This window comes from Pteronotus mesoamericanus, unplaced genomic scaffold, assembly GCF_021234165.1.
Source record: "Pteronotus mesoamericanus isolate MK-2021 breed Mesoamerican mustached bat unplaced genomic scaffold, CSHL_Meso_final contig_73, whole genome shotgun sequence".
Classification (NCBI taxonomy): domain Eukaryota; kingdom Metazoa; phylum Chordata; class Mammalia; order Chiroptera; family Mormoopidae; genus Pteronotus; species Pteronotus mesoamericanus.
In genome coordinates, this window is record NW_026555245.1 from 33166162 (window position 1) to 33194029 (window position 27868).

The 27868-nt window shown below is 39.4% G+C and overlaps 1 protein-coding gene across 1 annotated transcript in view; it reads left to right on the forward strand.

Moving 5' to 3' along the window:
- The window catches only part of ADAMTSL1 (ADAMTS like 1), an 890629-nt gene that overhangs the window by 837085 nt on the left and 25676 nt on the right, over positions 1-27868 (forward strand). The window contains exon 25 of the mRNA XM_054583189.1: positions 27235-27447. Coding sequence (XP_054439164.1) covers positions 27235-27447 — 213 coding nt within the window. The remainder of the gene's footprint in view (positions 1-27234; positions 27448-27868) is intronic.

The window sequence follows — 27868 nt, forward strand, 5'->3', positions numbered from 1 at the left end:
TTTAAGTACAAGCTTTTTATATTTAATAAACCCAAAACTCATTCTGTTCCATGACTCTTCTTCCATCCTCTATCCAACTTCTCTGAAAATTGCTTCTCTATTCTTTAAATACTACCAATAACTCAAAATCTGTAACACAATGACGTTATTTCTTTCAAAAGCTAATGATTTCTTCTCAGACCTTTAAAAACAAAACCCCATTTTCTGAGCCATCAGCAGTGTTGTCGCTTTGGTTGCTCACATTTCTCAGCTCCTCAGTCCTCCACATCCTGAGCTATGATGGATAGAACAGGTTTCCTCACTCCTTTCACATGTTGTTTTATTTGTTGATGTGGTATAAAAATTCCTTTTTTCTCTCCCATATTTTTATATTGAAGTAATCTCAATTATACAAAAAGAGTTGAAAGCTTAAATAAAAGTGGAAAGGACTTTTTCTACCTGATCTGAGACTGAATTGACAACTTGATACCCTACCACCCAGTGTATATTTCCTTCAAGTTTTGCCAGTTGTCTCAAAAATGTCCTTAATAGCAAAAGAATTCAGTCTCAGATCATACATTGTATTTAGTTGTCATTTCTCTTAAGTCTTCTTCGATCTGGAACCATTCCTCAGGTTTCCCTTGACTTTCATAAATGACCTTAACAATTTGAAGATTATGGGCCTGTTGTTTTTAAATATACCCCTCAGTTTGGATTTGTCTCATATTTCCTCATGATTAGATTCAAGGTAATGCACCTTTGGCAGAAGCATCACAAACATAATGCTGAGCTCTTCTCCTTGCACCCAATCACATGACAATGATTTCCATTGTACCATTACAATTGATGCCAATTCTGGTAATATCAGCCAAATTTCCCTATTGTAAAGACACTTTTTCCCCTTGTAATAAGTATTTTGTGAAGAGGTGCTTTGAGACTATGGTAAATATCTCATTCCTCATTGAACTTTCAAATTATTCATGTATTTATTTATTTCTTCATCGTCTCATGGATTCCTGTCTTACTCAATGGTCTATAATCTATTACTATTCTTTTTTATTTTGATGTGAAAAAAAAATTTCCCAAATTCAGCCAGTGAGAGCCCTGTAAGATGATTCCTGTGTACCTTAACATGTCTATATCATTCTTTGGAAATTTCATTATTTTCTGCCACAAGATATTTCAGGCTCATCTTGAACTTTCCCTGCTTCAGAATTAAAAAATAGTATTTAGCAACCAAGATCTCAGTGTCAGGTCTGTTCATTGGTTCTGGAGTGTCACTACCCTGAGGCTCTCTCAGTGCACATCAATAGAGAATATCTGTATATGTGTGTGTGTGTGTGTGTGTGTGTGTGTGTGTGTGTGTGTGTATATATATGCATTAACAAACATGAAAACACACTTGCTATATTTCTAAATGTATCTATACATTGGGACCCAGGAGTCCTTTCTTGTATCTCCAATTCTTATTGAACACCACAAGATTTATTCTATTTTTCACTCTTTCAATATTTGTAACTCTCACTTCCACTATCCTTAATATATTTACTTAGTTAATAAAGCTATCTCTATATAACTAGTCTTCTGTCACCACTGCCTCTACGCCCACGTGGATCTAGTCCTCATCCCATTCATGTTCTCACAACCCTAACCAGGTCCTCACCACGACCCCTCTTCACCCTGTTCAGGCTCAATGCTCTGCTCTCGTTTACCAGGGCATCCCCCTTCTTCCTACCAACACTGTCTTCTTTGGCCTCCCAGAATGGCTTTTGGACTGAATTATTTACGAAAGGAAGGGGAAAAGGGGGGAATTGGTGGTAAGAGAATTTCTAAACAGAAATCAAATTGCTTCCAGGCTACAAGCTAAAGGGCGAGATAGGTGATGATAATAAGAAAACAAGAGGAGTGGGTGCTGGGCAGCGCCCAGCCTTTGTACCTTGTGGTGGAAGGAAAAGGATCTGCTTGCCAGACAGGCCCCTGATTACTGCCCTAGATATAGGCAAGGCACTTGTTTACAGCGTTAAATCTAGGTGACCAGGGACTCTGACTCTCACCCTGACCCTCTGTCCTCCTATTATAAGGACCTTTGTGATTGCATTGAGCCTAACTGTATAATTCAGGACAACCTCCCATCCCAACATTCTTTCTTAAACATATCTGCAAAGTTTCTCTTGCCCTGTAAGGTGACATAGTTGTTGATTTGAGAGATTAGGATGTGGATATTATTGGAGGAGATTATTCTGCCTATCAACCAAAATATCCAAGAATTGATTAACATGTATTATTATGTATTGTTGCCCAAAACCTAAATTACTGTAACACTTCTGGAGGGCAATTGGACAATGTGTACCAATATTTCTAAACAATTCTTATTGACCCAGCAATGTGACTCAGTGATGTAACCTAAGCAGATATTTGGTTCCAGAGATGTATATACTAAGAAAGTCACCATACCATGGTTTATATTAGTGAAAAATTGGAAACAATGTAATTATCCAGAGACTTGATTCAACAAAAATTCTGACATTTATATACAAAATTTTAAGCAGCAATTGAAAAGGGTGATATAAATCTTGATGAGGAGACTATCCAAGGTTGATCAGTGTATCCAGAGATATATGTGCATGTGTGTGATAGGAAGGAATAGCTTTTGTAGTGGTCAGGATTATTTTATTTTTACATTTTCCTGCATTTCTAAACTATGATGAATATGTATTGATGTTATTTAAAATAATAATTTGAGCCTATTAATTAGCAAAGAATGTATTGAATCCATCTTCTCTTATGAAAATGGCAGTTGTCTTTGGGGATAAAAATAAATTTGCACAGTCACTTAGTAGTTTTATTACACTGTGTGTTCTCAATGTACAGAAATCCTAGGGATCTCACACCCTAGACCAGGGGTTATATCTTGGGCCAGATCTCGACAGCCACCTGTTTGTAATATTTTAATTGGGCACAGCCACACCCACTTTCTCTCCATTTCATTTATGTATTGTCTGTGGCTGCTTTCATGTTACAATGGCAGGGCTCAGTAGTTCTGACAGTGACCACGTGACCTACAAAGTCTAAACTAGTTGCTATGTGGCCTTTTACAAAAAAGTTTGCCAAGTCCTGCTCTAAGCTTTCTTACTAGCAGTGACAAAAATCGTTCAAATGCTTAGTTTTTAGAAGTTATTTTGACAAAGAATCAAACAGCAATATGTGAATACCTTATTGTAAAAACTTTCTATGCACGTTCCCCCACCCATAAAAAATCATAATCCAAAAGCGCATTTTAGTGAAAAAAAATCTCATTGCTATAGGAAAAAGTTGTCTTGCCTTCTGTTTTCTGAGATTTCTCACCTTTAGTCTTTAGAAGGATCTGGGAGCAAACCTCTAGTGACTGCTAATGGCATATTTTAAAGTGGAATAAGGGTTCCCAATGAGGTTACTGAACAACAGGCATAGCCCTCCCCATCCCCATACTGAGTGGCCTTGCTCTGCCCAAGCCCGGGCCTTTAGGCTTTCACATCTCTACTATAATTAGAATGCCTTTGGAGAGATTAGTGGGAACACTGATTTTCACTTCTATCAGTGATGCAGAGATTAGGTAAACGTCCCCTGTTTCAAAATGCATTTTCCATTCTAGACCTTCTACCTTCAGCCGATTGAATGTTTTGGAGAATCCCCAAAAGAATGAATTTGATCAAGAAGTTACCTGTTCCCAGCACAATATGCCATGTGCTCTGCGTCACTTGGAGACAGCACTGGCTTTAGGGCCTTTAAATCCAGATGATTCTTTCAAAGGTCAGCATTGGCCCCAGAGATCTGAACCTACTACCTCTCCCTAAGCCTAGATATAACTAGCCCACCAAATGCTCCAAGGAAGTCTCTGAAATATATAGAACTAAGGCATATCCGGGAACCAAACTCAAGGAGGATTAGGAGCCAAACAAATCATTACAAAAAAGGTATGTTGCAAGACAAAGAGCGGGCATTCGGACAACTACTCTCCTTCAGATGCACATTGCTGCGGTGGCCTTTCCAATCACGGCTGTAGGTTTCTGTCCTCCTCTTCATAGGACATCTCTATTTATGGGTCCTTCACAGACCACACACTCTTCAGGCTTGGCTGCCAGAGGCCAGTCCATCGCCTGCCAGAATATATTATTACCCGAGCAGAAGTTAGCCAGCAGCATCCTTACACTCACCACCGCCACCTCTCCTCACTCCTCATTCTCCTTCCACATGGCTCACATCCCACCTTCAGTTTGTCTGCTTAACTCTCCCCCTATTCCCTTTACTCACATTGTTTATTATTTTCTTTACTTTGTTGAGAAGTTTCTAGAACCTCAAGACCCAGGAGACTTATATGGGAATAATAAATTCTGGGAAGGTCTTCGTGCTCCCCCTCATCCCCGGCAGCTCCACCCCTACCACTCACTCTGGAACTCCTCGTCAGCAGTTGCTCCTTCCTGTGACTCGCCGCTGAACTCTGTGGCGTGCCCCAGTGAGGCCTCTCAGGATACCTGCTATGAATATTAGCCATTCTTCATATCCACTGCTGTTCTGTGGCTTTGGTTCAGCAGAAGAGAACTGAAATGGGGTGTGTTCAGGGCTATGAGCAAAGGCTTTTTTTCTTTTTTTTTTCTTTCTTTTCTTTCTTCTTTTTTCTTTTTTTTTTTTTTTTTTTTTTTTTTTGCCTGTGGGGATTTTTATTTCTTTTGCAAAGGCTTTGGCCCATAAACAGAGCCAAACCTAGGCTGAGTTCATGAAGGCATGTTGGCTCTGAGCTGCTGCTGGCTTTGGGGTTTTTTTCCCCAATCTAATGTGGATATTTTCTAGCTTGCCTCTCCATTGGCTGGAGTGTGGGGGTGAGAATGGCTATATTTTTACTCAAGGAAAGAGAATATGCATAGAGTCCACAGTTTTACTCTAAAACTCTGGTTTCCTCCTACAGCCATTGCACCTTGATTATTGCAGAGCACTTTTTGAAAGTCCTGAAATATTGTTCCATTTCAGACCAAATGTGAAAGAAGCATCAGTCTCATTAAAGAAACTAGACTCAGTGGGTAGAATCGATAAACATACACACAGAGGGGAATTCTGACTTGGGACCTCAGCTGTATAGTATAGCCCGAGTGTGATCCTCACACTGGAGTTCATTAAAAGGCCATCTCGTCAGTGGATCGAAAGCCCTTCCTCAGCTCCAGGCCGCCTGCAGCCAGGCCTCCTCTGGGGTCAGCCCAGTCTTCCCTCCTGCAGGCCAGGTAGCACCTGCCAGCAGCCTGAGGGGAGAGTCAACCAGGGACTTATAAACCCAGAAATTTGAAACTTTAAAAAAATGCTGATGTGTTTTTAAAGGTGTGTTTAATGCCAAGAGCCTGCTGGCAGAGAAAGACACATGGGAACTCTGTGTATTATCCACATGAGATAGCTTCCATCCCAATCGACACCACTGTGAATTTAAAGCAACCACACTGATTTCCTAGGGCCCCTCTCCCCCTGCCCTGAGGAGGCCCCGTTAACCTTGGGTAAGCATGGGGGTCAGCACTGCCAAACGCTATTTTCACCAGTGCAGGCATATGTTCACAGCCAGCATTGCGTATGCATGGACGTCATCAGTGGCACCTCACCTTCTTACCTGGAAGTGAATAACCAGGTACCTAAGGTTAGAGGTGAGGGCAGTAACCAAGCCATAACCAACTCATTTTGGAGAAAGCAAGGCCTTAATCAAGTCATAAGTCTGGATGGAGCTGCTTTCATGCTGAGAAATATATCAAGTTCTTCCACCAGATGCCCAGGAGCATGGAGACATTAGCGTACCCCCTGCCAATGGAAACCCAAAGCCTGCCCTAGGGGTAAAAAGACATTTGGGGAATGGAAAATGGGCTTGTTATAGCTCCTTTTTTTCCAGGAATGTGTTAAAGTTAGTTTTCTTTGGGCAAATGTATATGGGAATAGTGTTGGCCTGGTTATTTGACCAGCTTTTTGGGAGGTCCCAGAAATCGGAGTGAAAATCAAAGTTGCTTGTCTTCTCCCACATCCTTCTGGGGCCCAGCTGACAAATGGGGAGTAAGGAACTGAGTTTTTTCCGATGTGAATTAATCACATCTCTCAGTTTGCTGCCTGGTTCCAGTTCTTACTTGTTCAAAGTTGCTGTAGAGACCATCTCTATCACTCAAGGGGACACCAAACCTGAGAGGAGAAGGAGCTAGAAAATGCAGTTTCCCTGATTCCATCCAGCCACCCCATGGCCTTAGAGTGAGGCCCGTACACACCATATACCAGGCGCAGAATGGAGATCCCTCCATAAATTTTAAATGGCTGAGTGTTTTCCAGTTGTGTAAAATTAAATTAAGGAAAGGACTCCCAGACTGACTCCACCAAGTGCCAAGTTTCATCCTAACACACATCATTTTTATAGTAAGTTTTAACTCTGTGAAAAGTACAGGATTCTAATGGAAATGCTGACAGGCCTGGAGCCAGCTCATGAAGTAATAATGCCACGTCTTTAATATTTTTACACAGCACGTCCTAATCTGCCACAGCTTTAGATAGCAGTGAAATCAGTAAAACCCCTCAGTGCACTACTTTTTTCTCCTTCCCTTTCAGATTGTGTTTCCCCATTTTCAAACTATCCTTCCTTGGGAACCTCCTTCAGTCCATTTACATTTTTGCTTTGTATAATCCATTTATCAAGCTCAGCTGCCTTTTTCTGAGCACTTTGGCTGGAAGGGAAGGAGAGGAGGGGGAATATGCACTGTGAACTCTTGCCTTCCACTCATTAAGGCTAAAAATTCATGAAAGTGACTCTGGATGTGCAGTTCACTCAAGGGGCGAGCGGCTGATGAATGCCTAAGTAGGCTTCATCTATCCTGTGAGGAAGCCCACAAATCAAGCTGCTTGCCCATCTCTTAACAGACCAGAAATCCTGCTGATTTTCAAATGAACAACAATATCCATTGAGTAATGATCACGATGAGTTCAGAGCTTCTTTCTAGGCAGGTGCCTCAAAGGCAGCCAGCCTTCTCCCACAGCCGATAAGGTGAGCCAGCCTCTACGCACAGGGTGTAGAAGCCAGGGCACCAGGCCTCCCTGTTTTCTATCCCCATATTTCCCTCACCTGTTGAACTCAGGCTGTTTCCCTGAGTGATGCTATTTAGTTACAGAAACCAATGTGAAATAGGAGACAAAACTGAAGAAAGTCAGTGAGGTCGATTTGACTTAATCAGGGGTGTCAACTAGTGGCAAGTTATAGCTAAACTGACTCCCAGAGGATATAATTTCACATATAATTTATTTTACTTATTGTACATATCTCCTCCATTCTAAACTTTTACCACTCTCCAGTTAATGTGGTTTAAAAAAAAAAAATTAAGTGAAACTAGAAGGAAAACCCTCACACATATGTGAATCACACCTGGCTTTGGCTCAATTTAGAGCCACAGCGGACCTAGGAATGGAGGCCTAAAGGCAATATTTTCTTTCACTGGTTAGAAGGGTTGATAAAGAGAGGCTTTCTGCTGCCAGAACTCCCATTAACTAAGCAGCCTTCCTGAGCACTGCTTCCTCCTCAGCCACCTAACCAACTCAAGACCTGTAATAACTGAGGGCTGAGGAGAGACAGGACTGTCACTCCCTGCTGACTGACTGTTTCCTGGGGTGGGCTTTGAGGTCGGACGGATGGGAATGGTCAACATTCACGTAGCTGGGAGGGAAACAGAAAAAGAGATCCTAGCCCCTTCATGAAACACTGTTAACATCCTCAATGATGCAAAGGGGCAAAAGAGGGGTTCATTATTTGGCCCCTCTTGAGGTATGGAATACATTAGCATATGGTTTTTGGTGTCCTTGAACATGGCACACACAGAGATTGCTCACCTTCCAGAAATGATTGATATTTCTTTTACTTTAACAAATGAGAAATGTCCGTGACAGGAAGGAGCCCCTGTTACAAGCCAGGTTTTCTCATTAGCAGTGAAACGTGGATAATTATTCACTGAGAACATGCACAGTGGGAATTCATGTTAGATTCCTTATTTTGACTATTGCTGTTGGCAAACCTCAGAGACCACTGTGTACACATAGAGACACGCACATAAACATCTACATAAAAGCACAGTGGCCTGCATGGCATGTGCTGAGGAGGGCACCAATTTTGAGTACAAAGTAAATCTTTCAAGAGAAAAAGCTATGTATTCAGTTAAAAAGCATTGAAAGGCATATTGGTGATAGAAAAAGGAGATGACTGGCAATTTTGTTCATTTACTTAATTATAGTTAGTTTATTTTGGTCTTTTATTGTGGAAAGTAGACGTTCCTAGAGCATTTCCAATCCAGATGACTAGTCACACTTACCCATCCCCTATGGTTGCCATTCACAGGTGAAGGAAAAGACAAGAACCTATTTAGCAGATGCACACTGCCTCCGTGAGGAAATGATATTGGATTGTCATAGTTAGGATGTATATTCAGCAACCTCTAACAAACACCTAAAATAACAGTCAATAAGACAGGAGTATATTCCTGTCTCCCGAAACAGTCCAGAGGAAGACAGTCCAGACATGGTCTGGCAACCTACCGCCATCTAGGGACCCAGGCAAAAAATTTCCAAACTCTTATTGCTCTGACATCCTGGAGTATTACCCTTATCCACCTAGGCCAGTATGGTTTGCTCTCATACACATTCTCAGTAGCAGGTTGGAGGAAGGAGCAAAACGACCAAGTTCTTTTCTTTTAAAGACATGTCCTGTGATACATACACATGACTTTCCCTCCCATTTCATTGAATGTAATCATATGGCCCATATCTTATTGCAAGGGCATATGGGAAATGTCTCTATTCCAGGCAGCTACACACCTAACTGAAATTCAGGGATTCTTTTACTATTAGAAGGAAAGGATGGATATGAGGGGATAACTAGCAGTTTCTGCCACACAGAGCAATCAGACTAAAGTTGTCAGAATCAAAGGTAACAGAAGTACAAATGAAAGTGATCTTTGACTTTAACAGAGCCGAGTGAAGGCCAGCAGGAATTTTTAAGTTCAGCAGATTACAAAATATTTGAGGAAACATCTGCAAATAGCAAGCTGGAACATCAACAAATTTTTTGTTGTTAAAACATAATTTTTTAAAAAAGCATAGAGCTGAATAAGCAGAATATGTGAAAAGCAATTCTCTGGACACCCAGTCATTCCTGACGATCAGTGATTGGAATTTTTTATTGTAAATAATTTCATATATGTATGAAGTAAATAGAATAGCATAATGAACCCTCATATACTCATCACCCAGCTTCAATAAACAATATTCTGCCATTTCTATTTTATTCGTACTTCCACCTACTCTCCTCCCCCTCCCTACTAATTATTGTTTCAGGTAAAATTTGCATACATTAAAATGTACAACTCTTAACCATAGGCTTTTAACAGATGCACCTATGTAACTATATCCTTGTCTAACATGTGTTTGACCGCTTGATTATTTTTTTCTAGTCTTTTTTCTCTCTTGTTTCACTTTGGATAATTTCTTTATTAGACCTTCAATTTCAAAAATCTTTTTCCTATAGTATTAAGCCTTCTATCAATTCTATCCCATATTTGTTTATTTCATAAAATATGCTTTATTTCTAGAAGTTTATTTGATCCTTTATAATTTCCATTTCCTTTCTCACTATGTGCATATTCTCCCTTAAGCACTTACCATATTTTTAATACCTTGTTTTAATACACTTGTCTACTAATTCCATCATCCCTGACCATTATTGATGTTTCCATTGACTAGTTTTTGTCTTGGTTATGAGTCACATTTTCCTGCCTCTTGGCTTGTCAAGTAATTTTTTATTGAATGCTAGGTAGTGTAAATTTTATATCACGAATATCTGGATTTTGTCTTTTTCTAAAGATTGTTGGATTTTCTTTTGTTAAAGCAGTTAAGTTATTCTAATTTTAATTGCTATTTTTAGGTTTTTTTTAAGCTTGATTAGGACAAGTCTAAAGTAGTCTTTACTCTAAGGCCCTTCTAGGGTCTCTGCTGAATGCCCCAGATGATCAGTGAAAGTGCTCCACTCTGCCTGGTGAGAACTTGAAGGTCTCTTCAACCTTTAGGAAATATTAAAACACAGGTCTCTGGTTGGTCTTTTCTCAGTCCTATAGAGTTTTGTCTTAAGCATGTGCATCTTCAATTAGGCAAAGATTCAAGAGGAATTTGTGCAGATTTTTGGAGCTCTCTGCATAGCACCTTCATCTCCAGAATTCTTAACAGCTTCCAGCTGTCTCAGCCTCTTTGAACTCTGTTCTTTGTCTTATCAGTCCATCCAGACTGCTGTGTTCTGTTTGAGATAGTCCTCTGTTCTTAGTTAAATTGTGCCCTTCTAAAAGATGTTGATGTCCCTAACCCTCAGTACCTGTGTACATCACCTTATTTGGAAATAGGGTCTTTGCAGGTGATCAAGTTAAGATGAGGTCAAAAGGGTGGGCCCAAATATGATTGATGTCCTTACAAAAAGGGGAAATTTGGACACAGGGACAGACACTCATTTAAGGGAAAACTCCATGTGAATGTGAACGCATAGCCCCAAGTGATGCATCTATAAGCCAAGGAAACATCAAATATTGCCAGCAAATCAGGAGATAGGAAAAACGGATAGAAGAAATTATTCTTACAAACCTCGGAAGGGACTAACACTGTTGACAGTTTGATCTCAGACTTCTAGCCTTGAGAACTGAGATAATAAATTACCATTGGTTAAGCTGCTCAGTTTGTGGTACTTTGTTATTAACAACCATTAGATGCTAATATACTCTCCATACTTTGTAGTGAAGAATGTGACTCCAGGCAAGAAGCCACGGGATTCATAGGGCTCACCTAACATTTCTCTTATTTCAGACATCATAGTCCTCTACTGTCTGTTGCCTAATGTCTGAAAACAGTCATTTCATACATTTTTGTCCAGTTTTCTAGTTAATAAGGCAGGAGAAGAAACCCAACCTTGTTGCACCATCATGGCTTTTGAGGGGTTTTTTTCTTCTTTATTAATTTCAACAGTCTGACTATAATGTACCTAGGTAGTTTGTTAACCTTCTTGGAACTTCCGTTTTTCAAAAATTTGAGAGATTCAGTAGTTTTGTTTCTTCCAATATTTTTCTGTCTTGTTTTCTTCTTCCCTTCTTGGATTTTAATTATTTTAATATTTTTAAATATTTTCTTACAAATCTATGAGACTTTATTTTCTTTTAATCTTTTTCCTTCTGTTCTTCACATCGGATAATTTCTGCTTAACTATCTTAAAGTTCACTGACATTTTCTCCTGCTAGCTCCAATTTTATCTTAAGCTCATCTAATGACTTTTTCATTTCATTTTTGTGCATTTCATCTCGAATGTTTATACAGTTTCAACTTCACTACTGAGATATTCCATCAATTCATTTATTATGAGTATATTTTCCTTTTTGTTCCTGAAAGTTTATAATAGCTGCTTTAAAGTCACTGTCCACTCACTATAGCATTTGTATCATCTCAGGATTGGTTTCTATGGACTGCTGTTTCTCTTGAGTATCGGTTACATTTTTTTTTGTTTTGTCTAGTGGGTTTTTATTGTATTCTGAACATTACAGATGATATATTGTAGAGACTCTGGATTCTGTTGTGTTCCTCTGAAGAGTGTTTATTTTTGTTCCTACAGGTGGTTAGCTTGACAATACTAAAATTCCAACCTCTTGTCTTCCCTTAAGTGGACACAAACTGAACTTTCTACTCTTAATTCAGCTTCTAGCTGCTGATGTTTTCCTGGTTTCTCTGGGGTCTGCCTATTAAGAATTTGTTCAATGTTTGTGCATATTTTGAACTTTATCACCTCTTTGAATCTTCCAGGATTTTTCCCCTTAACTTTGAGGCTGTTCTAAAAGCCCCCAGACTCTGTTCTCTGACATCTCAAATTAATAAAGCTATAAGCTTCCCAGATCCCTGAGCCATGTGGAAATTGAGCAGTTTTCTCAGGCAGAAAGCCACAGCTAGAAAATCACACCTGTTACACTGGAATTTTTTTTGAATAAGCTATCCCTCCTTTTTCTGCCAGTTCTTTTTGTCACTCCACAGTACTTTTAAAGAGTTGTTTCATGTATTTTTGTTCATCTGTTTATATTTTTTTATTGTTATCTTCGGGAAGGACAGTCCAACCAAGTTATTTATCATTACTGGAAGCTAGAATCGACAAATTGATTTATGAGTTGACTAGCCAAGATCTACTCTGTTCCTATTTTGCAATATTTGAAGCATTCCTTTTCACCCTCCTTTGTAATTCTTTATCTTCTTAATAACCCAGTTGTTGACCCACTTCAAAAGATTCAAGACCCAGAGATAAATTCTCTTTTAAATTAAACAAAGAAATGGGTATGCAGAGCCTTAAATGGGGTGTTTTGATTATATAAACACATTCCCAATTTCATTAACTTGGATTTACTGACCATTCAAACATGAGTTTTAGTGAATTTTACCACTTATTGTTTGTAAAAAGGAGGGTTGTTTGGTAAGTTATTTTCATAAACTACTGAAACCACTCATCCATTTCACAAATTCTTATTAGTCACTTATTTGCTAACAAACAGGTTTCTTCATCAACTTCCTTTCCATATTTCCATGATATTACATAATCTTCTTTTCCCTTCCATCTCTCAGACCTCTTCTTCTCAAACTTCTTCTACAACCTCCTCTTCCTTTTCTAATTACCAAATTTCAGAGTTGTCCCATTGTTTTGTCCTGAGGCCTGATCTCTCCTCATTGAAGATTTCATCTACACACATATATGTGACTAGGTCCCAAAACTCTATGCCTAGCTCTTATCTTTGACTTCCATTTTTATCTTCATTGTATTGATGGATTTCACATTCTGAATTTCATTAACAACCTTTAAAATCAATATGCCTAAATCTAAACTTACCCATCTTTAGGATGGGGATAAAGAATAACTTCTCCTGACTTACTTATATCCATTAATAGTCCCTCTAGTGTTCCAGTATCTTTAGTTTCTCCTCTTTATTTCCACCACTCTCCTCCTCACATACTGTCAGAGCTACCTTTGCAAATAGGTCTCACTTCTTGACATATCTGAACTGAAATCCTAGATTCTCCTTTCTCTCAGCCCAGTACATCTTGCAAACAATCACCTGAATTATCCATCTAAAGCCCATCTAGATTATATCACTCCCCCTCTTCAATTGTTCCCAAAGACCAGATTCTGGCCTTCAAGACCCTTCCCATTGCAACTCCCTTCCACCATGCCAGCCTCATCTGCATTTCCGTGTTCTAGTCAACTAGTCTTTTCTCCCAATCATACCACCAGTTTTCTCATCTTTGCACCTTTGCTCACACTGCTACTAGACTGCCCTCCCGTTCCTACTCGGTATCCCTGGTCTCTGTTTATCTTAATCCTAAATAACCTCCATATATACTATCTCTTCATGAGCTCTTCATTGACATAGTTCAGTTTCACTATATATTTATCTAAGCAGTATAGATTTAATATAGGTCTACTTTGCCCTTGGCTGCATGGGGGAGTAAAGAAGATGAGTTTGAGATGATATTGAGAAGTCTCAGAATCTAAAATCACCTTAACAATTATCTAATTTATTCTAATGGTGGAATCTTCATATGTAGAAGCCCAGTATCTAATTCTGCTGTAATTAAAATGTGGGTAAAGGCCCCAGGGTCCCACCTATGCAAATTCCTTCTGAAGATCCCTCCCTAGATACCTCTGAAGAACCCTAGGGTTTCAGGGAACATCAATTTGAAAATCATTAAGTCAAAAGCTCTCATTTATAGATTAGAAAACTGAAGCCAGAAAACCGCATCAGAATTTAGAGCTGTATTTGAGTATCATGAATCTGTGTAGCTCTATTTGAAAGTAACTAATTGGCATTTCTTTCTAAAACTTTCTGCAAAACTGATTTTCACCTTGGTAGATTTCAGAGTGAGAGGCAATACTGCAAAGGCAGGCTCTCCAAAGACATCTGTCTTAGTTATTGCTCCTCATAGGGCTTTCTCAAGATGAATTTCAAGGACTCCATATTCTTGGCAGCCCTCATGCCTGTCCTTAAAGGACCCCTGCCTCATCCTCATCCCCAGTAGGAGCACTAGGCTAAAGGCTGGTAACCTGTCCAAGACCTAGTGTCCAGGTGGACCAAGACAGGTATCCTGGCTGCTTGCTCACTATGGCCTCTAATTCCAAAAAGGAGAGAGGACTTTTAATGTAATTGCTATGCAAATGCCCATTATTTAGTTGACTAATATTTCTGGCTCCCAGATAAGGAACTTTATCAGCCACAGAAAACAGCCTGAGACTGCTACCAGTCCTTTTTCTGCCTAAATATTCTCTCATAAATGAATCCTAATAGAATTGGAAAGATGAAGCCTAGGGGTAAATATGAGAGATTCCCTGGCCAAATATCTCCTGTTTCCTTGGACATAGCAAAGGAAATGATTCTTACATATCAAATTATAATCTAGTCAGCTTCACCAGAACTCTATCTACACTGACCAACCAGAATGATTTATGGAGCCAGCATCTCAACAGGGTAGGCACCTTTCTTTTTCAAAGATGTTGTGTTTGGGAGACAACACATTTGCTGTTTCAGTAGTCTGAAAAGCTGTATTTATTTCAAGCTTCACTTTTTAAAACATGCTATTTGCCTAAATAAATCTAGTTTTTCTGCCCATTATTAAACACTGAAAACTCCGTCTAACCCCAGACTCATTTGGGACTGTAGGAGATAAGTACCACCAACCCCAGGAGTCCCCAGTGAATTGATTTCTTTGTTGGCGGTGAGAATGTCCCTGGATGTTAGACCAGTGGGGTCAGATGGACCTTGTTTCAGCAACCTCAGTACTTGAGTTCTGGCTAGGAAAGAATTCAGAGCCAAGCCTCAAGCTATTCCATTGGGCAAAAGTTTGTTTTCATAAGATGGCTCTAGTAGTACTTAGTTGTCTTTAACTTCATTTGAAACAATTTTGTTAGATTGTATTGTGACAACTCTTGTATCAGTGTGCATTTTTAAAAAACTTATCAGAATTGGTGAATTTTTGCGCAGCCTTTTTTTAGTTTTATTGATTATGCTATTACAGTTGTCTTGATTTTCCCCCTTTGCCCCCGCCCCCCGTACCAGGCACACCCCATTCCCTCAGGCAATCCCCTCCACCATAGTAGATCCTAACTCATATCAAGATAAGAGAAAATTATCATCATTCTACAATATTTCCTGCTCTGCTCCTATCCCTGAAGCAACTACTGTTCTGAGGTTTTCCTACTATGGATTTGTTTTTCTTTATAAAATGTCATGTAAAAGGATTCATATAGTGTATTCTCCTTGTGTAGGGCTTCTATCACTCAACATTGTTTTGATATACATCCAATATCTGGTAGTTTGTTCCTTTTTCTTGTTGAGTAGCAGCTCATTGTATGCCACAGTTTATCCATTCTTCTATTGTAGGATATATGGGCTGTTTCCAGTTTTTGGCTATTATGAATAACGTTGCTATGACCATTCTTGTAATGTATTTTTTCAACACATATTTTTGTGTTCTTTGGGTAAATACCTAGGGGTGGCCTTGTTGGGTCACAGGGAAGGTATGTGTTTAATTTTAACTGCCAGAATGCATTCCAAAGAGATTGTACCATTTCACATTCTCACCAATGAAAGGTAAGAGTTCCAGGTGCTACATAAACTCACCAATATTTGGTGTTGTCATTCTTTTTGTTTAAAATTATATTTTATTGATTATGTTATTATAGTTATCATGATTTTTCCACCCAGCACCTTTGACTTCCTCAGGCAATCCCCCCACCATTGTTCATGCCCATGGATTATGCATATAAGTTCTTTGGCTACTCCATTTCCTATACCATAGTTTACATCCCCATAGCTATTCTCTAACTACATATTTGTACTTCTTAATCCCCTCACTTCTTCACCCATTCTCCCCAACCACTCTCCTACCTGGCAACCATCAGAACACTCTCCATACCCATGATTCTGTCTCTGTTCTTCTTGTTTGTTTAGTTTGTTTTTTAGATTCAATTGTTGATAGATATGTATTTTTTACTATTTTATTGTTCATAGTTTTGATCCTCTCTTTTTCCTTAAATAAGTCCCTTTAACATTTGATATAATAATGGTTTGGTGATGATGGATTCCTTTAGTTTTTTCTTGTTGAGGAAGCTCTTTACCTGTCTTTTGATTCTAAATGATATCTTTACTGGGTAGAGCAATCTTGGATATAGGCCCAGCTTTTCATGCTTTGAATATTTCTTGCCAATCCTTTCTAGCCTGCAAAGTTTCTTTTCAGAAATCAGCTAGCAATCTTGTGGGAACTCCCCTGTAGGTAACTAATTGCTTTTCTCTCACTGCTTTTATGATTTTCTCTTTACCTTTAACCTTTGGCATTTTAATTATGACGTGTCTTGGAGTGGACCTCTTTGAATCCATCTTGTTTGGGACTCTTTGTGCTTCCTGGACTTGTTTGTCTATTTCCTTCACCAAATTAGGGATGTTTTCTTTCATTATTTTTTCAAATAGATTTCCAATTTCTTGATCTTTCTCTTCTTCTTCTGGCACCCCTATGATATGAATGTTGGAGTGCTTGAAGTTATCCCGGAGGCTGCTTGTACTATCCTCCTTTTTTTGGATTTTTTTTAATTATTTATTTTTTCAAATACATTTGTCTCAGCCTACCCCCCACCACTTTTTTCTTCTTCTTGTTCTGATTGATTGTTTTTTGCTTCCATATGTTCCAGATTATTGATTTGAGTCTCAGCTTCATCCACTCTACTGTTGTTTCCCTGTGAATTGTTCTTTATTTCAATTAGTGAATCCTTTGTTTCTGACTGGATCTTTTTTTATGCTGCTGAAGTCCTCATTAAGTTCCTTGAGCACCCTTCTAACCACTGTTTTGAACTCTGCATCTGAGAGATTGCTTATCTCCATTTCATATAGCTCTTTCTGAAGCTTCCAACCATTCTTTCATTTGGGCCATATTACTTTGTGTCCTCATTTTGGCATCCTCCCCATGTTTGTTTCTGTGTATTAAGTAGAGGTGCTTTGACTCCATGTCTTGGTATGTAGTATGGCCTTATATAGTAGGTGTCCTGTAGGGTCCAGTGGCACAGCCTCCCCTTTCGCCCAAGCTGAATACTCAAGGTGCACCCTTCATGTGGGCTGAGTACAGCCTCCTCTTGTAGTTGAGCATTGGTTGCTGTTGGCAGATCAATGGGAGGGATTTGTCAGGGAAAGATTGGCTCTAACCACTTATCACCAATCTCCACCCTCTGTGAAGGATCAGCCATGCAGGGGCAGGGTGGTGGTGCTTTCATGTGATCTGCAGCTGTCCTCTTGGTGTGGAGGCTCTGGGGTTTCCCAGGTGGTGCAGGCCATGGTCAGCCCCCAGCTGTGTTTTTCCTGGGACCACTCTGCCTGAGCTATAAAGCAATATGAGATGGTTGTTACTTGTGCTGGGCTTGGAGATTCCCAGGTGAAGCCAAGCTGTGAATTTAAGCTGGCTTCTGCTAGTGCCAGGCCTGGGGCTCACTGAGACCCACTATTGCTTGTTTGATAGGATATAGGAAGTTGTGAAGCCTGAGCCAAGACCAGCTGTTCATATGGAAAAGCAGCTTAGTTGGGCCCTTAAGTTGAGTGGGGCAGAGCCTCTGGTGATCTCCAAGGCAGGGCAAACAGTGTTAGCCAGATTGATAGAGACTCAGATATGGCACCAGCTTGCTGACTCTGTGAGGGGAGGGTTTAGAAAAGGGACAGTGGCTTTTGCTCACTTTGATGGTAGACACTTCAGTTTCTCCCTGTATACCACTGGTGCCTTTCAAGCTGCTACTCTGGTGCTGTAGCTCAGAAGGAGTGAGTCTGAGTAGGTGCATCCATGTGTGGGTTCTTTAAGGGGAACTGCTTGGGCTCCAGAAGCTTCTTCCAACTCAATCCCCACTGGTTTTTGCAGCCAGTTGTTGTGGGTACTTATCTTCCTGGCACTGGATCCCTGGGCTAGGGGGCCTGCTATGCAGCTGGGACTCCTTGCTACTGAAATATCCCTCTCAAATTTTTACCCACCACACGTGGGTGAGGGACTGGTCAGTTCCGTGTCTGTGCCCCTTCTACCAGTCTGGATGGATGTGGTTTCTTTAATTCTGTAGTCATCAGACTTCCATTCAACTCAAATCTAATGGTTCTGAGTGATGGTTGTTCTATATTTTAGTTGTAATTTTATGTGGTTGTGCGAGGAGGCAAATTGTGTTTACCTCTGCCATCATCTTGACAGGAAGTTCTGTGTAGCCATTTAATATTAAATATGGAAGAAAATATGCAAGATTTTTGACATATTATGCTTTATTATTTCAAAAAACACAACTGAAATGCAAAAAGGATTTGTGCAGTATATGGAGAAGGTGCTGTGACTGATTGAATTGTGTCAAAAGTGGTTTGCAAAGTTTCATGCTGGAGACTTCTGGCTGGACGATGCTCCACGGTCAAGTATACCAGTTGAAGTTCATAGCAATCAAATTGAGACTTTAATTGAGAACAATCAACATTCTACCACACAGGAGATAGCCGACATACTCAAAATATCTAAATCAATAAAGTTATTAGTGAAAATGAAAAATGTGTCTTTCATTTTGTGGAAAAAACTAAACAGACTTTTTGGCCAGCCAATATAAACAACAGTTTATTTAGGAAGTCACAGAGGTAGAAGAAGTGAGCTGTAGAAGAATGGGTTCAGGAAACAAGTTACAAAGGCAAAAGGGCCCTTGGAGTTTAGGAGAAAGAAAGAGGTAAGGAAAACACAACTTGGGTGGGAGGTGTGGGGGAGGGAAAAGGGGCTGGTGTGTGCATGTTTCTTGGAGGAAGAATGCACTGAGTACTAAGGGCTTTTAAGGGCAGGGATTTTAGGGGAGGGTCTTTATAGAATATTCATCAGCTTTCTAGGTGTATCCTTTCAGGGTCATGGTCTCACTGATTGGCCAGCACCAGGGCGGGGGGTCTTTAGTCATCATAACTGGTCCTGAGGTCAGCCATAGTGTCCCTTGTCGGGTTTTGCTGCTTTTGGGGGCTCATGCTGAAACTCTACTGAGACCTACATGTTATCCCTAGGGGTTAGTGTTTCAGGGAGTGGTCGTGCAAGGGCTTGTATGGGGGTCTCTTAGGCTATTCCCCTGCCCTTTGTTCCTCCTCTTAGGGTGTCTGTCACACAACTAGTGACATGCCAGGAGAGGCAGTGTCAGGGGAGGGTCTGAGCTGCATGACCAGTGATGTGAAAGGTCATGGGATCTAATCCACATGACCAGTGATATGCTACAGCAGAAAACGTAACCCTGGGGGCAAGGTCCTTGTTTTCCCAGTTTTGTCCATTGCTAGGCACCTGGGGCTTTTGGCCCTGATGACCTGTACCTGGCCCATTGCTCTGCTCATGTGGGTCTAACTGCCTACCACATTACATCTCTCCCAAGGCCACGCCCACCACTGTTGCATAACAGGAATGTGATGACACCACAATGGAGCTCGTGGCATGTAGATGCCCAATAGCACTGGGTGGTATTAGATGCGGAAAAACCACTCCCCCTATGTACCCACATAGTAAGATACAGATCAGGTAACAGCTGGGTCAGCACTCAGAAAAAAGCTCTGCCCTACTGCAGGCCTTGGCTCTGTGGACCAGGAAGAACTGGGAGGATCACTCTCTCTCTGAGCGTATCAGTTGGCTATTGCCATGAAGAAGATGGGAGAAGATAGAGGGATAAAGAAAAGCTTTTTTTAAAAAAAAAAAAAAGAAGAAGAAGAAGAAGAAGCTGCATTTAAAGACTCAGAGGCCTAAAATAACAGCCATTTTTTCTTTCTGATCTTATTTAGTTCAGCTTCTCTAAGCTGGGTTTGGCTAGGGTGGCTGGGCCGTTCCCCAGTGTTTCTCTTACTCCCCTCTCAGGATCATCAGGCCAGTCCAGGCATGTTCTGCTGCTGCTGGCAGTGGCAAAGGCACAAGAGCACAAGCAGAAACTCACAAGGTCTCTTGTGTGGGGTGTCCAACCTGCAGCCCAGGATGGCTGTGAATGTGGTGCAACATAAAATCATAAATTTACTTAAAATATTATGAAATTTTTCTGTGATTACATGTAATGTATTTAATGTGTGGCCCAAGACAACTTTTCTTCCTCCAGTGTGGTGTAGAAATGCCAAAAGGTTGGCCACCCCTGGTAGACTTTAAGGTTTGGAGCTGGTACACCAGCACATCTGACTCATTTCTTTTGTTGTAGTAAAATCCACACAACATAAAATTTACTATCTTACCATGTTTAAGTATAGTGTTGAGTGGCATCAAATGCATTCATATTGTTGTACAACAATTATGCTCCACATCTCCACAACTTTTTCATCATCTCAAGCTGAAACTCCGTGCCCACTAAATAATAATTCATTTCCCCTTTGCCCCGCTCCTGGGAATCACTAATCTATGAATTTGGCTATACTATGTATCTCATATAAGTGGAATCATATAATATTTGTCCTTTTGTATCTGGCTTCTTTCATATAATGTTTTCAGGGTTCATCTATATTGTCACATGTATTAGAATTTTGCTTTTCCATCCACTGATGGTCATTTGGGTTGTTTTCCTCTTTTGGCTATCATGAATGTTGCTGCTATGAACCTTGGTGTAAAATTACCTGTTCAGGCCCCTGCTTTCAGTTCTTTTGGGTACATATGCAAAAGTGAAATTGTTGAATCATATGATAATCCTATATTTAATTTTGGGGGTACTGTCATATTGTTTTCCACAGTGGCTACAGCATTTTACATTCCCACTAGCAATGTTCAAGCCTCCAATTTCTCCACATCTTTACCAACACTTTTTATTTTCTGTTGTTGGGAATTTTTCTATAATAACTATCCTGATTTCTATAACAATTAGTGGTGTTGAGCATCTTTTCATGTGCTTATTGGCCATTTGTATATCTTCAGAGAAAGGACTATTCAAGTTTTTGCCTATTTTTTAATTTTGTGGTTTGTGATTCTTGTTGTACAAATTCTTTATATATTCTGGATATTAATCCCTTATCAGATCTGTGATTTACATTTTCTCCCTTTCTGTAAGTTGCCTTTTCCATCTGTTCATAGTGTCCTTTTCACAAAAACTTTCAATTTTTATGATCTCCAGTTTATCTCATTTTTCTTTAGCTGTCTTTACTTTTAGCCTCATATCCAAGAAATCTCTGCCAAATCCAATTATCATGAAGTTTTTCTCCTACGTTTTCTCCCAATATTTTTATGCTTTAAACTGTTAGGTTTAGATTTTTGACCCATTTTGAATTAATTTCAATTTATGGGATAAGGTAAGGATTCAACATTTTTTTGCACATGGCTATCCAGTTTTCTTAGCACCATTTGTTGAGAAGACTGTCCTTTCCCCATTGAATGCTCTTGACACCCATGCTGAAAGTCATTTGACCATATATGCAAGAGTTTATTTCTGGTGTTTCTATCCATCCCATTGGTCAACTGTCTATCTTTATGCCAGTACCATACTCCTTCAATTATTGTGGCTTTAAAAGTTTTAAAAACAGTAAGTGTGAGATCTTCAACTTTGTTCTTCTTGTTCAAGATTACTTTGGCTATATGGGATTTCTCAAAATTCCATCTCAATTTTAACATAGATTTTTCTACCTATACAAAAGAACAATATTGGGAATTCTTGTTCATTTTTGGTTGGTTTTTTTTATTGATTATACTATTACAGTTGTCCCATTTTTTCCCTCCCCTTTATTCCCCTCCACCCTACACTGCCCAACTCCCAGCATTCCCTGCCCCCCGACCCACTTAGGGAATATCCCAAATAAGTTGTACATGTAAGTTCTTTGGCTTCTCCAGTTCCTACACTATTCTTAACCTTCCGCTGCCTATTTTGTACCTACTATTTATGCTGCTTATTCCCTGTACCTTTTCCCCCATTCTTCCCTCTGTTTTACTGTTCATAGTTTTTTATCTTTTTCTTAGATAAGTTCCTTTAACATTTCATATAATAAGGGCTTGGTGATGAACTTCCTTTAACTTTACCTTATCCGGGAAGCACTTTATCTGCCCTTCCATTCTAAATGATAGCTTTGCTGGATAGAATAATCTTGGATGTACGTCCTTGCTTTTCATGGCTTTGAAAACTTCTTGCCAGCCCCTTCTTGCCTGCAAGGTTTCTTTTGAGAAATTAGCTGATAGTCTTATGGGAACTCCTTTGTAGATAACTGTCTCCTTTTCTCATGCTGCTTTTAAGAGTCTCTCCTTATCTTTAATCTTGGGTAACTTAATAATGATGATGCCTTGGCGTGTGCTTCCTTGGGTCCAACTTCTTTGGGACTCTCTCAGCTTCCTGGATCTCCTGAAAGTCTATTTCCTTTGTCAGATTGGGGAAGTTATCCTTTATTATTTGTTCAAATAAGTTTTCAGTTTCTTCCTCTTCCTCTTCTCCTTCTGGAACCCCTATAATTCAGATGTTGGAATGTTTAAAGTTGTGCCAGAGGTTCCTAAGCCTCTCCTCATATTTTTGAATTCTTGTTTCTTCATTCTGTTCTGATTGAATGTTTATCTCTTCCTTCTGCTCTCAAATGTTGATTTGAGTCCTAGTTTCCTTCCCTTTACTGTTTGGTTCCCTGTGTGTCTCTCTTTATATCACTTTACATAGCCTTCACTTTTTCCTTCATTTTGCAACCATACTCAACCAATTCAGTGAGCATCCAGATTACCAGTATTTTGAACTATTCATCCGATAGGTTGACTATCTGTTCATCACTTAGTTCTATTTTTGTACCTTTGATCCATTCTTTCATTTGGGCCATATTTTTTTTTGGTCTCAGCACGCCTTCCATCATTGGGATTTTGATAGGTATTGCATTGAATTTTAGTACACTTTGGGGACTACTGACATCTTAACAATACTGAATCTTCCAATCCATGAACATGAGCTATCCTCCCATTTATTTGTTTTAATTTCTTTTAGCAGTGTTTTGTAATTTTCAACATAGAAGTCTTTCACCACCTTAGTTAAGTTTATTCTTAAGTATTATATTCTTTTTTATGCTATTATAAATAGAATTGTTTTCTTAATTCCTTTTTCAAATTGTTCATTTTTAGTGTAACATCTAACTCATTTTATTGGCCAAAGTAATTACATGGCCAATCCCAAAGTCAGGAAGGAGGTGGGAAAGTACTGCCCACCCATCATGAGAGGGCACTGCAAAGTTGCATGGCCGAGTGAGTCAATACAAGGAAGAGGGAAGAATTGGACCCTGTAGCACTATATCCCACACTGAGCTTCCTACACAGATTTTAGCATTATTTTCCAGGGTTCTTCTTCAAAGTTGCCTGTGCCAATCCCTTCAACCTACACAGTTAAAATAAAAATGTAAAAAAAAGAAAGGGCAAGGGGATAAAGGAGTGGGTAAACAAAGGACATAGGTAACAGGGTGCCAGGTAAATTGCTGGTGCCCAGCTGAACAACTTAGTAGATATGGAGATAAGAACACAAGGCAAGGAATACAAAGGCCTGTTCCTGACCTTGGGAAGGTCTCTTAACATCACTAAGCCCCAGTTTCCTCCTCTGGAAGTGGAGTAGGTGACCTCTAAGGGCCTTTCCTTTGTTAACTCTGTATCAAATTCCAATTCTAACAGTGCTGCCCCAGAATAGGAATTAGTCCAACACTGGAAAATCTTTTGTCTTTATAGATCCATAGGCCCACACATCCATGCAAGTGGCCATCTGTGTGTCTCATAGATCTCATCATTTTCTCCTTCATACCGCAATTTATTAGTGTGCTTTTTTAAAAATCATATCACTAGGTATTTCCTTACAAGAAGAAAAATAGTCTTAACAATCCTAACTTTCTCCAGAACAATAGTGACCAAATAGATTTTTTTTAACTAAACTGAAGAAAAACTTCCAGCATTTTTAAATTTAATGGTTTCTCATGTGTTTTAAACTTCCAAGTAAATTTCTGATGGAAACCAAGTTGCTAGGAACACAACAGAAAATTCAACAGGTACTCTGTATTTGGATGAAATGATTTTTCTCTCACAACTACAATCAGTTTATTTTAATAACTCTCTGCTACAAAGTCTTTAGTAGATACAATATATCAGATTAATATTTGAGAATTGTAATGCATCAAAATATGTTCAATGACTGTGTAAATAAGTGTAACATTGTATATGTCCAGTGCAGTCTTGGTAAGAGTTATCTGAAAGCCAAAGTTCTTGACTTATAGAGAAATGAGATCAGTATTTAAAATTGTTTTCCTTGTCTCTGTTAAAAAATTTTTGGCCTGAAAATCATGTAAAGAGTAAAATAAAGGCAGAATTAGACTTTTACCAATTAAAATTTGAGTCTTCTTTTTATTGTTCAAATACATTTGTCTCCATTTTTTAGCCACCACTTTCCCCTGCCGCACCCACCCCCACCGCCCACCCTCAATCCTTCCTCCCCATTGGCTTTGTCCATGGGTCCTTCATACATGTTCGTTGACTTGACCCTTCCTCTTCTTTTCTCCATTTCCACCCTCACTTCTCCCCTCTCGTTACTGTCTGTTTTTTCTTTCAATGTTGCTGATTATAGTTTGCTTGCTAGTTTGTTTTGTTGATTAGGTTCCATTTATAGGTGAGATCATATGGTATTTCTCTTTCACTGCCTGGCTCATTTCACTTAGCATAATACTCTCCAGTTCCCTCCACACACTCGCAAAGGGCAATAGCTCTTTCTGCTGCGTAGTATTCCATTGTGTAAATGTATCATAGGTTTTTGATCCACCCACTTATTGATGGGCACTTTGGTTGCCTCCAGCACTTGGCTATTGTAAATTGTGCTGCTATGAACATTGGGGTGCACAGGTTCTTTTGAATTGGTGTTTTGGGATTCTTAGGGTATAATCAGTTCAGTCAAAAAGCAGTTCTATTTTTAGCTTTTTGAGGAAATTCCAAACTGTTTTCCATAGTGGCTGCAATAGTCTGCATTCCCACCAACAGTGTACTAGTATTACCTTTTCTCCACAACCTCGCCAGCATTTGTTGTTTGTTGATTTGTTTATGATGGCCATTCTGATTGGTGTGAAGTGGTATCTCATTGTGGTTTTAATTTGCATTTCTCTGATGGCTAGTGGTGCTGAGCATCCTTTCATATGTCCTGGGCCCCATGTTATGTCCTCCCTGTGTAGACACTCTTTGGAGAAGTGTCTCTTCAGGTCCTTTGCCCATTTTTTAATTGGATTGTTTGTTTTCCTAGAGTGGAGTTGTGTGCGTTCTTTATATATTTTGGAGATCAAACCCTTGTCCGGGGTTTCATTGGCAAATATATTGTCCCATACAGTTGGTTCCCTTTTCATTTGCTGCTGTTTTCTTTAGCCGTGTGGAAGCTTCCTATTTTGATGAAGTACCATTTGTTTATTCTTTCCTTTATGTCCCTTGCTCTAGGGGACACATCGGTGAAAATACGCTGCGTGGAATATGTGAGAGTTTCCTGCCTATGTTCTCCTCTAGGACTTTTATGGTGTCATGACTTATATTTAAGTCTTTTATCCATCTTGAGATTATTTTTGTGAATGGTATAAGTTGGTGGTCAAATTTCAATTTTTTGCATGTAGCTATACCATTTGTTGAAGAGGCTATTTTTACTCCATTTTATCATTCTGTCCCCTTTGTCGAATATTAATTGATCATGGAGACATGGGTTTATTTCTGGGCTCTCTATTCTGTTCCGTTGATCTATGTGTCTGTTCTTATACAAGCATCAGACTGTTTTGATTACAGTGGCCTTGTAATAGAGTTTGATGTCAGATATTGTGATCCCTCCTAATTTGTCCTTCTTTCTCAAAATTGCTGCATCTATTCATGGTCATTTATGGTTCCGTATAACTTTTTGAAATGTTTGTTGTTCTATATCTGTGACATATATCATTGTTATTTTAATAGGGATTGCGTTGAATCTATAAATTGCTTTGGGTAGTATGGAAATTTTGATGATGTTAATTCTCCAATCCATGAACGTGGTATATGCTTCCATTTATTTGTGTCTTCTTTAATTTCTTTCTTCACTGTTGTGTAGTTTTCTGAGTACAGGTCTTTTACCTCCTTGGTTAAGTTTATTCTTAGGTACTTTATTTTTCTTGTTTGTGTAGCAAATGGGATTTTTTTCCTGATTTCTAATTCTGATGTTTCATTGTTGGTGTACAAAAATGCCTTCAATTTCTGAATATTGACTTTGTATCCTACTGTTTTGCCAAATTCACTTATTAGGTCAAATAGTTTTTTGGTGGAGTCTATGGGGTTTTCTATGTACACTATCATGTCATCTGCAAATAGTGACAGTTTTACTTCCACCTTTCCATTTTGGATGCCTTTTATTTCTTTTTTCTTGTCTGATAACTGTGGCTAGAACTTCCAATCCTATGCTGAATAAAAGTGGTAAAAGCGGACTACCTTGTCTTGTTACCGATCTTGGTGGGAAAGCTTTTAGTTTTTGCCTGTCAAGTATGATGTTGGCTGTAGGTTTTTCATATATGGCCTTAATTTTGTTGAGGTATATCCCCTTTATTCCCACTTTGCTGCGTGTTTTTATCATAAATGGGTGCTGTACCTTGTCCAATTCTTTTTCCACATCTATTGATATGATCATGTGATTTTTGTTTTTCCTTTTGTTTATGTGATGTATTATGTTTGTTAATTTGTGAATTGAACCATCCTTGAATCCCTGGGAGGAATCCCACTTGATCATGGTGGATAATCTTTTTAATGTATTGCTAGAAGTGGTTTGCCAATATTTTATTGAGGATTTTAATGTTCATTCTTTACTACTATTACTATGTAGTATATATCTTTCCAACTCACTGCTTTGAAGAAATTATTTCTTTCATTATACAATTACTGTAGGAAATAATTAAATTTAAAAATATTCAATGAGTGAATATAAATAGCTTCATTTTTTAAGATAGTACAGGGATATAGGTAGAAAAAGGCACTTTGTATCATACAATAATTTTTACTTAATTGAATGAATAATAATCACCCTTTCAGAGTCCCAGAGTTATAAACACATCCCCTGTTTTCTTGGGAAGGGCAAGCATAAGAAAAATGCTGTGGGGAAAACCATATTGTACACCTGGCCTCTAGAGCCATGAAGACACTAAAACAACTCCTCAGGAACATGTCCTTTGGCTTTACCAATGGCTTACCTCTCTTTTCCTCTCCTTCTAGGCTGCCCCATCAAAGGTCACCCTACCCCCAATATTACCTGGTTCCACGATGGCCGGTCAGTTGCCACTGTCACAGGATTGATACATCATGTTTTGGCAGCTGGACAGATTCTCCAGGTTGCAAACCTAAATGGTGAGACTCAAGGGGAATTCAGTTGCCTTGCTCAGAACGAGGCAGGAGAGCTCGTGCAGAAGGCCTCTCTTGTCATCCAAGGTGAGAAACCCTTTGAGCTTTGGGGTACTGGGCTTATTTCTTGAGGACATAGTCCCCCTGAAAATCTAATTCTCTAGTAGACTAAGTGATTTCTGATCTCCAGTCATTCCTAGAGCATGAAAACTGAAACTGAACCATGTTTCCATACAATGAGGCCTTTCAGCAGAGCCTCCAGACCACCCCTCCCCCCCAGCAGAACCTGGAAAAGTTAGTGCTGCTTTCCTAAGAAGGCCCTACTGCTCATCATGTTGTTGCTGCTCAGGACCAAGGAAACTCCACCATATAGCAAAGTCTACTGTGTTTCCTTTATGCTGGGTTAACTGGTAAAGAACACACACACACACACACACACACTCTCACATGTAAAGTAACCTGTTAAGAAAAATGCAACTTTTCTTTGTTGGTTCGGTTCTAAAATAAG